The sequence below is a fragment of the Oryzias latipes genome, chromosome 21 (assembly GCF_002234675.1).
Source record: "Oryzias latipes chromosome 21, ASM223467v1".
Lineage (NCBI taxonomy): Eukaryota > Metazoa > Chordata > Actinopteri > Beloniformes > Adrianichthyidae > Oryzias > Oryzias latipes.
Genome location: NC_019879.2, coordinates 14,281,490 through 14,294,345, shown reverse-complemented (window position 1 = coordinate 14,294,345; position 12,856 = coordinate 14,281,490). Strand labels below are relative to the sequence as shown.

At 38.6% G+C, this 12,856-nt stretch overlaps 1 protein-coding gene across 5 annotated transcripts in view; it reads right to left on the bottom strand.

Annotated features, from left to right (window-relative positions):
- Positions 1 to 12,856, bottom strand: part of enox1 (ecto-NOX disulfide-thiol exchanger 1) — a 197,887-nt gene that overhangs the window by 35,883 nt on the left and 149,148 nt on the right. For all 5 annotated transcript variants that reach the window (XM_011489515.3, XM_004081660.4, XM_020713096.2 and 2 more), the window contains 5 exons: positions 11,051 to 11,168; positions 9,412 to 9,611; positions 6,597 to 6,704; positions 4,697 to 4,753; positions 2,652 to 2,751 (listed from right to left, as the gene is read on the bottom strand). In XM_011489515.3, the coding sequence (XP_011487817.1) occupies positions 2,652 to 2,751; positions 4,697 to 4,753; positions 6,597 to 6,704; positions 9,412 to 9,611; positions 11,051 to 11,168 (583 nt within the window). The remainder of the gene's footprint in view (positions 1 to 2,651; positions 2,752 to 4,696; positions 4,754 to 6,596; positions 6,705 to 9,411; positions 9,612 to 11,050; positions 11,169 to 12,856) is intronic.

Genomic DNA, 12,856 nt, shown 5'->3' with positions numbered 1-12,856 from the left:
ATATACATATACATACACATAAATCAAATTGGTAAAAAGAGAACATAAATAATTAAAATATCCAATTAGTTCCCAAATTTCAACTAAAAGCTAGATTAAAAAAGTAGGTTAGTTGAGTCTTCCTTTAAAAACATGAACTGTGGCCCTGGGGCTCTCTGGGAGGCTTTTCCACAGGCGAGGTCCATGATAACTGAATTAGGCCTTGCCGTATGTTTTAGTTCCAACTTTTGGAATAACCAAAAGGCCTGTGGGCTGCACGGTGGAACAGTGGTTAGCACTCTTGCCTCATAGCAAGAAGGACCCTGGTTCAAGTCCCGGCTGGGGGACCTGAAAAAGAACATCAATGGGGCCCCTTTCTGTGTGGAGTTTGCATGTTCCTCCCATGCATGCGTGGGTTCTCTCCGGGGTCTCCGGCTTCCTCCCACCGTCCAAAAACATGCTTCATAGTTTAATTAGCAACTATAAACTGCAACTGTGTGATATGTGACCCTGCGACAGACTGGCGAACAGTCCGGGGTGTCCCCTGCCTTCGCCCAAGAGTGGCCTGGATAGGCTTCACATCCCGTGACCCCGAACGACGTCGGCACGTGTGCTGACGAGGACCCCTGGTCCTCGTCAGCACACGTGCTGCTGAATTTTGCTGCAGTTGAAGGTTCGACATCCTTCTTCCGGGAAGAAGAGGAGGGTATTACCAGAGAGGAGGGTATTACAACAATCTAGTCTGCTGGAAATAAAAGCCTTGACAGATCGTACTTCAAGAGAGAGAAATGGGCGGACAGGTTTCTCACACACTGAGAGGTTTTGTAATTTTTTAGTTTAGATAAAACAATCTCTATCTTGTCTTCAGAACCGATCACTAAAACCTCTGTTTTGTCCTGGTTGAGCCGTAGAAAGTTCTCTGCCATCCATGACTTGATGTCTGAAATACATTTTAAGAGTATGTTGTTTGACTCTTCGTCATCTGGAGACAAATCGATTGTGTAGAAGACTCCTGGGATCTTAGGTGGTAGCAATCACCCCAGTAGGTCGGATCAGGACACATAACGTACAGGTGCGGGAGAATTAAAATGACAGAGTCCAGGGATTGACTTTCAATAATACGAACACAATAATATGAACTGATGAGAATAACTGACATCATCAGAAAGAAAATACAGAATGTATATAACTCTTATTCAACCCAACATAGCTTCAGAATCATCAAATAAACAGAAATTGACAGCTAAGGGACTAATGCTGTGTATAAATTTATTTATAACAACATTAGTTATTAATAACAGCATCACACACTGTATTTACATGTATGCAGCAACAAAAACAAACTGTCTCGGCTGAGGTGTTAGCATTAGCTCTGCCACTCAAGCTAGCGGCTATTTATGCATATTCGTGGTTAACAGACATTAAACCTTGTAGTAAATAATCAAAATACACTCATAATTAACAGAAACATACCTGAGTGCCTACCAGTAATAACTTTACACTTACATGTTACTCAGGCACACATAACCCAAATGCTCGGCTCCTGTCTCATCTGTGCAGCAGCTGCAGGTGTAGGTACCATAACCATTCGGCCTGCAACAACCATTCGGGGTCCTTCGACTAGTGCTGACATCACATTATGTGATTGGCTGTCCGTTGGTCCGATGACGTATCAGATAGTGATTGGTCCGGACAAATTACGATACTACCATAGAAGAAGATATTATGCGGTCCGTTGTAAACAAACAGAGCTCCAACATAGAGCGAGATTATCTTCTAAATGTGCTTTTATCGTTGCTATGATTATGATTATTATTAACTGCATTAAGTCCGAACCCTTCTCAGGACCGCACCCTGTAACAAAGCACCTTCCATGCCTGCGAACACGAAGCTACGAGACGCAGCTGCTCTGCTCAGAGACAGTTAAAGGGGCGGGACTTTTCAGAAAACGGCTTTAGTTGCAGCTAAATCGCGGTACCGTCATTCTTATAAAACTATCTTTAATAGAATCAAATAAACACAAAGAAAAAGTATTTTACGATCTTTCATATTGGTTGAAAAACACTGCAGCTGAATTTAATGTCTCCAAAGCGGGGGGATACTAGCAGACCGGGGATGATGCACTGTTTGTCCAGCTGCTTGATGGAGTGGATGAGGGTGATGAAGTCCTTCTTGAGGGTCTCAGATTGAAACTCGAGGTAATTCCCTCCTGTGTGGACTATTATAGTGTGAACGGAGAGGTTGTGAAGTGCGAGCTGGTGGGCAGAGTTGGTGATGTCATGGACGAAGGTGCCTGGGTGACAGAAAGTGCGGCTCCCGTTAACGCGGACATGCCTGACCATGGAGGTTCCCACAACGAAGGAGCCAGGGCCACCAGTTCTAGCCAACAAAGTAAGCGGGCCCGTCGCAGCAGGAAAAGCGGTAGATGGTGTTTCAACTGCTGCTGAAGGGAAAGCGACCGCTGAGGCAGGCGAGCCACCAGGAAGAGGAAAGGTGGCGGCGGTCACCACAGCACCTGCCATGAACCTGACGCCCCGAAGGAAACCCCGCATTGTTTGATCCTGCTGGGACGTGGATTACGTTTGGGGGTGTCAGGGTGTTTTCTCACTGGATCTGCTCTCAGAAATGCCCCCCCCAAAAAATAACTAAATAAAATAAACATAATTTTTTACCTAGAAGCAGAGCCTCCTTTTCTGATGCGACTCCTCCTCTCATGAACTCAGTCCGTCTGTCTCTGCTGCGGACGAGTGCAGGAATGCAGCTATTCATGCTCTGTCACACAGACACAAGCTTCAGATGCAGAGAGGTCTCCTGCTTTAACAGGCCAATATAAACTATCAGAATTAATCAAAAATGTTGTTGGACTGTGTCAGGTTGTGGAAAATGGCCTGTAAAATAGCAATATTCTTTTTTTTTACCCTTTTCAAAACAGAATTATTACATCTTCAAGCTATAAATTATAGAAGCATTTGTGTAGCATAATTAAAAATGAAAGTCAATACCAGAAATGGTTTTTCATTTTCAAAATGAAGCTGCATTTGTTGATTCAAAATTAAAAACAAATAGCAATCTGCCAAGCTGCTATTTCTTTTTCTTCAATACCCCTCATTCTGTCACTTATATAAAATGATAATTAAAATGGTATTTGACATTTCATTTTCAAAAAGTTCTCTGGTAAATGTGTTATTTATTTAGAAATGTCTAATTTGACAGTTAAAATTGATCAACAGAAATGCTTTTTCATTTTCAAAATGAAGCTGCATTTGTTGACTCTGCTAAGAGACACAGACATGTCTAGGAGCAGTGCGGCCAGGCTTCTAGCCTTGTGTTAGTGGCAGAGAGGGAGAGGGCGTTATGACGGCTGTGTACTCATGATGATTGTACACAGCTTCATGTGAGTACATAGCAGCATTTCCGCCTTCTGCGGTCGTCTTTCAGACACACTGCGGTTCGTTGAAGCTTCCCCCGGGACTAGCTTTTTCTCCAGACCAGCAGCCGCCTCGGCCTAGCGCGCTCGCAAAGCCCAGCAATCCGAAACTCCGGATCGCCGAAGGCAGAAGTGCTGCTACGCATACCCGAGGAAACTGTAAAACCATCATATGAATTTGTGTTTCCAGTGGTGTCCAGAAAATATAAAGGCTGATGTAATTCCCACATCTTTACATCCAGTAAAGTTTGGAGTTCCTCCACGGCTAATGTTTCTACCAAGTATTAGCCTAATGCTAACCCTTCTTCCGGGTCCTTGCAGCCAAGAAAAAAGCACTGGCCGCACGGATTTAAACAATTATGAGCGAGCAGGCCCTTAATGGTAATCATAACAGTAATAAAAGCACATTTAGAAAATAGTCTCCTGCAGCTTCCAGCTGATTTTGCTGTTCGAGGACAGCTACAGCCCCATGAAGAGCTCTAGCAGATTTCACCATCCTAAACGTTTGGCATTTGGGTGTTGGACCAACACACACTGACGTCATCGCCCTGCCTCCCCCCTGGAAATGCTGAGTGGGATTGAGTTATGCGACACTATTCACAAGGTTGATGTGAAAACGAAAATGCAATCCCCTCTTTGCATTTTCGCTTTAATTATGTAACATATGTAACATTTCATTTTAACTTTGAGTCAACAAATGCAGATTCAGTTTGAAAAGGAAAAAGCATTTCTGTTAATCAATTTTGATGTTCAAATTAGACATTTCTTAATTAATTTTGCTATACATTTACCAGAGAACTTTATGAAAATGAAATGTCAAATACCATTTTCATTATCAATTCAATTAAGTGACAAAATGAGCGGTGTTGAAAAAGAAAAAGCGGTTTGGCGGATTGCTTTTTCATGTTAATTTTGAGTCAACAAATGTAGCTTCATTTTGAAAATGAAAAAGCATTTCTTTTTTTGACTTTTATTTTTAGTTATGCTACATAAATGCTTCCATAATAAACACACAAAATCCCATTTTAAATATATTTACAAAAAGAAGATGCCATTCCATTAAGATTATTGTCACAAAGGTGACCACTGGAGACATGCAGTCTTTATACTGACACTTCTTTTTTTTTGAACATGAGGAACCTGTTGTGTGGATCAACAAACTACTCCCTGCAGACTGCATGCAGAATTCATTTGTAAACATTGTGACTTTTCAAACCTAATACTACTAGATTATGTAAGATCTGACCAGAAATACATTTATGCATTTATTTACACAAAAATCAGAACTACCTGGTCAAGAAGTTCCCCATTGGTTGACTCTACAACCTCTCCTTTACCACACAGCAGCTGCAGAAATTAAGACGTTTAGCATAAGTTTATTACAACAGTTTGTTTTCTGTGTATAAATAAGCAAAAATAAGCACAGACCTTGTGGGGTGTTCTGGGGAATGTCTGATCTGACAGTTTAGTAAAAGTGTCTCAAGTATGACGTCATGATAGTGACGTTTTTTGATTCAAAGCGGAAACAGCCCATCATATCGACAGGTTGGCTTTAAAACATGGGAATACTTTAGTAAAAGCTGGATTACACACATTTACATAAATATTAGGGGTATAATGATTACTTTTACCAACAATTTGATTCATTTGATAGATTGTGTTTGCTGATCCGATTCATAGTTATTATTGGTTCATTTTAAATTATCCGAATCACTGACCTAAAATGGATCCAGGACATCTTTAGCCAAAACTTCAACCAGTGTGACTGGGAAATACCTGGTACTGAACAGTGCAGCTGAAGTTTTCCAGATTCCTTCTATTTCTTTAAGATAATCAAGTGTAAATGACAAATGTGTGCAAACAAACAAGTAAAGAAGAATGAATGTCAAATCCATTTACTTTTTAGTTTTTTAGCCCACTGTTGTTTATCCGCATCAAAAAAATCTAAACGGAACATTCTTAGAACATTCTAGCACACAGTATGGTCACATGTCTTTGCTAAATTTAAAGTGTTTCCACACATTGTACTAGAATAATGGACTGATCAGTTTTTGATGACATCACGTGTGTTTTCTAATGTGATGAAATTTGGTTGTTTTTACTTTATAGTAAAATCAACCTACAGTGGCTCAATCCAAATGGTATTTTCAAAGACTGGCTATAATCAAATTACTTCATTTTGATATGATTTTATTAATGGTTTAGGTCACATGTCAAACTTTGGCCAAATTTGGCCCGCAGTGTAATTATAATTGGCCAGCGAGATCATATCAAATGTGCATCAGAGCTGGCCCGTAGTATATACTGTACCGCTAATACTACAAATCCCACAATACTTTGCTAGTATGTTGGAACGCAGTCAAAACAGCCAAGCACTCCTTTTTTTCTGTTGACAGTCATTGACAGTCATGCTCCAGTCCCACTGGGCAAATTCATTTCACCCTCCACAAAAATGGCCAAACAAAAGATGGACAACAGGAGCTTTCAAGACAGGTGGGAGGCAGATTATCTGTTCACGAATATAAAAGACAAACCTGTTTGTCTTGTGTGAGGAGATAAAGTGGATGTAATGAAAGAATATAACTCAAGAAGACACTATATGAAAAGGTTTAAACATTACATATCAGTTGCAGTTAATTTTTCAATAAATATTGAGTCTAGCCTGTGACTTTACTTCACTGCTTAATTTTGGCCCACTGTGATTTTGAGTTTGACACTACTGGTTTAGGTCGATTTGATTCAATCTGTCCTTTTATCCTCATACATATCGGTCTAATTGGATAAATCAATTAATTGGCTAATCGTTACACCCACTAAAAAATATGTCTTAAGCAAAGAGTAAGTCTATAGAAAGATTTTTAACCTACAGAAAATCAGATCAAATTTAAAAGAGGAAAATGACATGAAAAGATTTTTACAGTAAATGTATGATTTCACTAGTTTTGCAGAATGAACAGAGCGTAAAGCTTCTGGTTTTCCAGAATGACTAAAATCCACATCAACTGTTCATTTTTAAACAAATTATTATCCTTAAAACCAAACAAGAGGAAGGTCTTTGTAAACTATTAGCAGGTTATTAGAAACGTGATGCCAATATCCGCATGCCACTTGTATTTCCCGCTAGTGTATTTTGTGGTGTGGTGTTCATGAGTGGCAGACTAAAGCGCTAGATCCTGCAAAGGGGGCTCACCTTGTCTCTGAGTAAGAGCACCTCCCCCTCCAGGTGCCGGTGCTCCTCTCTGGCTTGCTCCAGCTCGGCTTCTTTACTTGACAGCTTCTCCTGCAGATTCAAGAGTTGCTGGAAGAAAAATACAAAACTTCGGAGTAAAAACCAAAGTCCAGCAGAAAAAAAATACACTTTTGTGTCTGTAAAAATAAAAGGTAATCAAAGAAACAGTGCACAGTCGTAAATTAGACTGACATCAAATAAGGTGCGCCTTAAAGACCCGCTCCACTGAAAATTGTGTTTTTAACATGTTCTTGTGCTGTTTTTCTCATGATGGAGGACATATATGTAGAAAATTAAGATTAAAATTCAATTACCGAGTATTACTTGGTTCAAACTGTGTTGAATCAGGAGCAGACAAAAAAAAAAATGCTATTTGATTAAGACCTTAATTGTGATGTAGAAAATACCCTGGGTGGGCAACATTATTATGGTTCAAGTTTTCAGCAATGGGTAGTGGAAAGTGGACGGACTCCTGCTGCTCTGCAGAAACTGTATTCTAAAAACCAACAGTTTTTTTTCTGGCTAAAACATCATAATCAAAATTAAAAGACCACTGGGAACACATTTAGAATAGATAAAAAGATGATCAGAGTGGGACTTTAACAACTACATAAGCAGTATGCATTGTTAAAAGAAACAGCACACATATTAAGATTAAGATTAAGATTCCTTAACAATCTTTGTTAACACATTAACAAGCATTATAATAGAATTTTTAGGGTGTTAGTAAGACATTTATTAGTACAATAAGTCTAATAAGGTTAATTAAATTACTTAGTTAACACATTTACAAGCATTATTATATATCTTTTACAGAAAGATTTTTGTATGTTTAGTCTGTCTTAATGTTATGCTTTGGGGTTGTTTGGGGTAAAAACATTACACACTTTAGATGAGGTGCTGCAAAACAATTAATAAACTGTTAACAAAGTTAATTAATACATTTGTTAAGCTTATAAGCAGTTTAGTAATATGGACTGAAAACAATGGTCTGACTTTAGATGTTAATAAATCTTATTAATACTTTTAGGTATTTGCAAGACATCTGTAATGTTAATAAATATCTTACTAGCATCTTACACATTAATAAAGCCTATTAATTTGTTAAGATAGTTAATAAAACGTATAAGCTTATGAACACTTCTAATAAATGTCTTACTAGAACCCCAAGCAATGATAATACTTCTTAATTTGTCAACAAAGGTTGTTGATAAATCTTATTAAGCTTATTAAAACTGTCAAAAAATTGTTAGGCATCTATAATGCCAGTAAATGTATCATTAGCTTCTTAAAAACATCCTAATAATAATGCTTGTATATGTGTTAACTAAGTAACTTAATTAACCTTATTACTTATTGTACTAATAAATGTCCTACTAACACCCTAAAAAATTGATTATAATGCTTGTTAATGCGTTAACAAAGCTTGTTAAGGAATCTTAATATAAGGTGTTACCGAAAAAAGGAGACATGGGATTTCTGCAAAGGAGTCAGAATCAAGAAATGTGATACTGTTTTAGAGCAAATGAAAGCAAAGCTTTCTAATGTTAAAAAAGCTTAAAGCAGTCATCTGCAGGTTAGGAAATCTTAGGTTTTACATTAACCCAAAATGTGCAGATCTTGAAATAAACCTGATATTCTGTCATTTCTTCTGGCTGGTGATTTACTTGAAGAAAGATGAGGATAAATGTATTTCTGAGAAGGTCTCACTGATTCTGTGTTCTGAGGCAGCTGACAAATTAAATGTGACATTTTTCTCACACTGTGAAAAGTAAGCAACACTTTCACAATGAGCCAACAATACTGTGTGTGTGTGCTGCCTTTCCGATGGATGTTGGTCCATCAGCGTTGTCACTTCAGATCGGGACAGACAGTAAGTCAAGTCCAATCAAGCTTAACTCGTGCCAAATGAGCGCTGTGCTCCAACAAAGCTTTCGTCCTGCTTTCTTAAACTAGATGAGTGTGCAGTTGCAGAGTCAACAAAGAGTTGTTGTTTTTTTTGCATAAGAAGAGATGCTTGTTTATAGTCATCAATTTTTACAGACAGGCAAGGGAAGTAACTCTTTAAAGGACAAAAAGGGTTGATTATGAGTGTTGAGAACCAAGTGAACGTTCTGAAAGAGGGATATTGATTGTGTTGAAATTGTTTGAGAAACAACAAAATTAACATTTTATGCTGCTAGGACCATATTGTTTTTGGACTTGGAAAGATTTCTGCGCATTTGAGAGAAAATTTGACCCCCGCCACGAACTCGAAAAGTCACCAAAATGTGCACACACCTAGGATAAATTGAAAAATAATTGTCGACAAAGTGAATGTCACGAAGAGGATGACATCACGGCGAGCGATCACGTAAAAAAAATGAATGGTCTTCGCTTATGGGGCAAAAAAAAAAGATTTTAAAATACAGTTACGAAACCAAAACACGCATGTCTGGGATAATCCAAAGAAGTATTGAAATTATTACGTGATGGGCACATGACCTACTGCTTGGCGGCCATTTTGTGGCTAACTTTCAGAATTGGCGATTTTAGTGTTTTTCGACAATGTGGGAAAACGACACTTTGGTTCGTGCGATTTTGAAACTTTGAAAATAGATCAAAAGATGATTGGAGTGGGACTTTAAGTTTCTGCACCAGTGCTGTTTCACCTCAGACTGTCATTTCAAACATTATCTCATGTTTTAAATATTGTTTGAGGTGGATCATGAAAATATTAACCAAAAAGGAATTCCAAAGTTGACGCAGAAATGCGATTTCTAAAGATGATGCCCACCTGCTGCATGCTGTGCATGCTCTGCTGCAGCAGCTGGAGCTGAGACTCCTGTGTTTGTGAATGTGCGTAATCCTCGTCCGGCCGGCTGTTTCGGATCTGCTCCTTTCTTAAAAGGTCCACTTCATTCCTGTAGGCATCCAGCTGCCAGCGCAGGGAGTCGTTCTCCTCCTTCAGAGAGGCCTGAGTCTGATCACACACTCCTACAGGAGCAAACGAGGGAGAAGAGAGACTTAATGGATTTTTACTGCAGAGCTCCTGTTCTTTTCTGTCTTTAGCAACTGAATTGGATAACAAAGTTAAAAGGTAAAATGCCATGGATGGAATGAGCAACACTTAATACCTGAATCAGATTTTGAACAAAAAAAAAAAAACGGGGATGAATCGCTTTTCTGCAGAGACCTTCCACAGAAGGCCAGCTACACTGCAGATCTCCACATTGTTTTGTGTTGGTGAACAGTACTTTACCAGAAACAAGTCACCGTCCTTTCCCTGTTATCACTGTGCCGACAGCTCAGTAATAACTTTCAAATACGTCATGGGAAAGTGTATTCATTTCTATAATCCTATTCAACAAATGTAACTTTCATAGAGTATAGATTCAAGTTCCACTGTTTGATTTACAGATCATAAAACCTATAAAAACAACAACAAAACTAGTAGAGAAATCACGATTTACTTCTCAGTCTTTTTAAAATCATTTGTCCATCTTCAATCCTTTATTAGTACGGGCAGACCAGGTCCTGCTGGAAAATCTGCATCTCCATTCAGATCCCCGGCAGGAGGAATCCTGTAGTCCTCTAAAACTTTCTGCAGCAATTTTTGGATTGAAGAAAGAGTTTACCAGAGCTGGACATTGGACCCTGAATCATGACAGATGAAGATTTCACTCTGGACCTTCAGCAGTTTTGGAAGCTGTTCGTCCGCCTCATTCCAGCCTTTCTGGAGGTCTGCAGGTTCTTAAATCTTGTCTTTTTGATAATTCGCTGAAGCCCATTGTCGTCATTGTTGCTAGTGCATCTTCTGCCACATTTTGCCCTTCCATTAGACTTTCTGTTGATCTACTTGGATCTACTGCGATCTGGGAAAGTTTATTTTTTGAATGGAATGATGGATTATGGAAATTAATACACTTTTCCATGATATTCACATTTTTTGAAAAGGGTATGTATTAGTCTGTCAGATCAAAGATCGCTTTGAGTCCCACACCAACTCTTCTCTATTTTTTACACTTTGGTGAAGAAAAAAACTGCAGCAACAAGCCACCTGGCTTTTTTTTCTAGGAAAAATTTTGCGTCATGACATCCTCAAATGTAGTAATTCTGCTGTAATATTTTCCACCTCTGTGAGGCCAACTTCTTTCTGAAAACTGTCGTTTCTATGCATTTTAAGTTTCCTGAATAGACACCCAAATCTCCTTTACACTTGTTACTGTCAATTGATGGGGGTCTAAACCGCCCACTACAAACAGCTGACTGTGTTGATATTTATAATAAAAAACTAATTTACAAATATTAATCCTTTCTAATTTGTACAGCATACAACTGTGGTTGACTACTGTTCACATTAGATTAAGTTGTATATTATGAGATGATAGAGAAGATCTAGATTAAAAATTGCTTTTCCCTGACTGAACTGTTACCGTTTTCTTCGACTCGCATCCGCTTGCAGGCAATTTCATCCGAGTCATCATCTGACATCTCCATTTCCTCCTCCCGCCTGATGCCCATGATCTCTTCACTGTGGGCATTTCTCAGCTCCTGCAACATCACACAAATATGCACACACACCAAAAACACACTAATGATGCACTGCTTTGTGCTTTTAGTCTTTAGGAAATCAGATTGGAACTTGTGCTTGATGGAGTTTAACAAACATGCAAAAGTTACCATCTGCATACCATTTGAAATCCTTTAAAGTAAAGGCAGCGGTACAGCAGTCGGAAAACTCATGATGTTCATCACGCATTACTTGAGCCATTCAGCAAACAGTAGGAAATGTCTTAAGTCAGTGACGTGCGGTGAGGTTGATGGCTGGTGAGGCACCGACTCCTCTGGAGTCAGATTTTCAATTGCAATAACTGAATATTTCGTCATTCATCCAACAGCAGGTAACAGCATATAGGATACACACAAGAACATATTTATCCTACAGAGAATATTTCTTTTATGGACATGGATAGAAAATTCTTCTTGTGTTACTATTATTATTCATATGTACTGTAAAAAAATTAAAGTATACAGATGTGTTCAGCACACATTCAATTTTAACCCTCAGTAACTATTTCTGGTATTTTTCCAACTTCAAATTCTGGTGCTTAGTGTTATTTTGTCTGTGAAAATGATCATAAAAATTATTTTAGTCTTAAAATTTAGTTTTCAAATACTTATATTGTTTTCCACTTACTGCCATGTTATTTTAAAAAACAAAAATTGAAAACCATGTTTGGCCTTACTTTTTTGTCCATGCGCTGATCCTTCGCCACAAAAAGCTTTATGATCTGTTGTAAAAGTATTCTTTATTTTCCTTTAGTTTATTGAATATCTCCCTCTCAATGGAGAAAGACGTCCTTTACGGAGCCTGGGATCTGACATAGGTAAAATAAATAAATAAAGCGTTCCCACAAAATAATATTTTGTTCCCACGGAATAATTAATGCGTGGGAACGGAATAATATTCTGATATACATTTATCCTGTTGTCTTTGAATGCATCAGAGTTACAGGGACAAGTTGATTGGTCGATTGATTTATAGTATACGTGTGATGCATGATGGGATACCTAGCATGTAACCTTCGGATGTAAAGTGACTGCTAACGAGTATGTTAATAACAGACAATTCCTGAATATTATTATTCTTATTTGACCCTAAACTACAGTACAATAGCCAGCTACCCGAATGCCGGCATGACAGGCAAAAGAGCTCCGTGGCGGGCCTGTGCTCGTAGCGGTTGGCCGAAAGCTTGAGCGAGCTATGTCCAGAAAATCGCTCCGGTATGGGGAAGCAGCAAGCTTGGGCATCCTAAATCTTATTATATTTTTCTTATTTTCATAGAGACAATTATAAATAGATCATTCTTGTTTTTATTTTTTCCCTCTTAAACAAATGGGGCTCACAGAGAAACGGATGTACCAGCGGAAAGCGACTTTTGAGGGAGGACGGAGACCATACTGGGATGTGAATGAACGCAGACATGGAAACATGATTACCGATGCTTTTGTAGAGCTTTTTAAAATAAATACATCTGATCTCTAAACATCCTCTGTGTCTTCCATGCAATGTAATGAGACACACACAGACAGAAATGTCTGTGTGTAAATCCATATCTGCTATAAATCCAAGTATTGCTAACATCTGTGTTTATGAAGCGAAGCAAAGGCGCTCCGGAGCCTCACCCAGAGTTTCCGCTCCAATTTTAACCTCAGAAAACGTGGAAAACGAGTCGAGT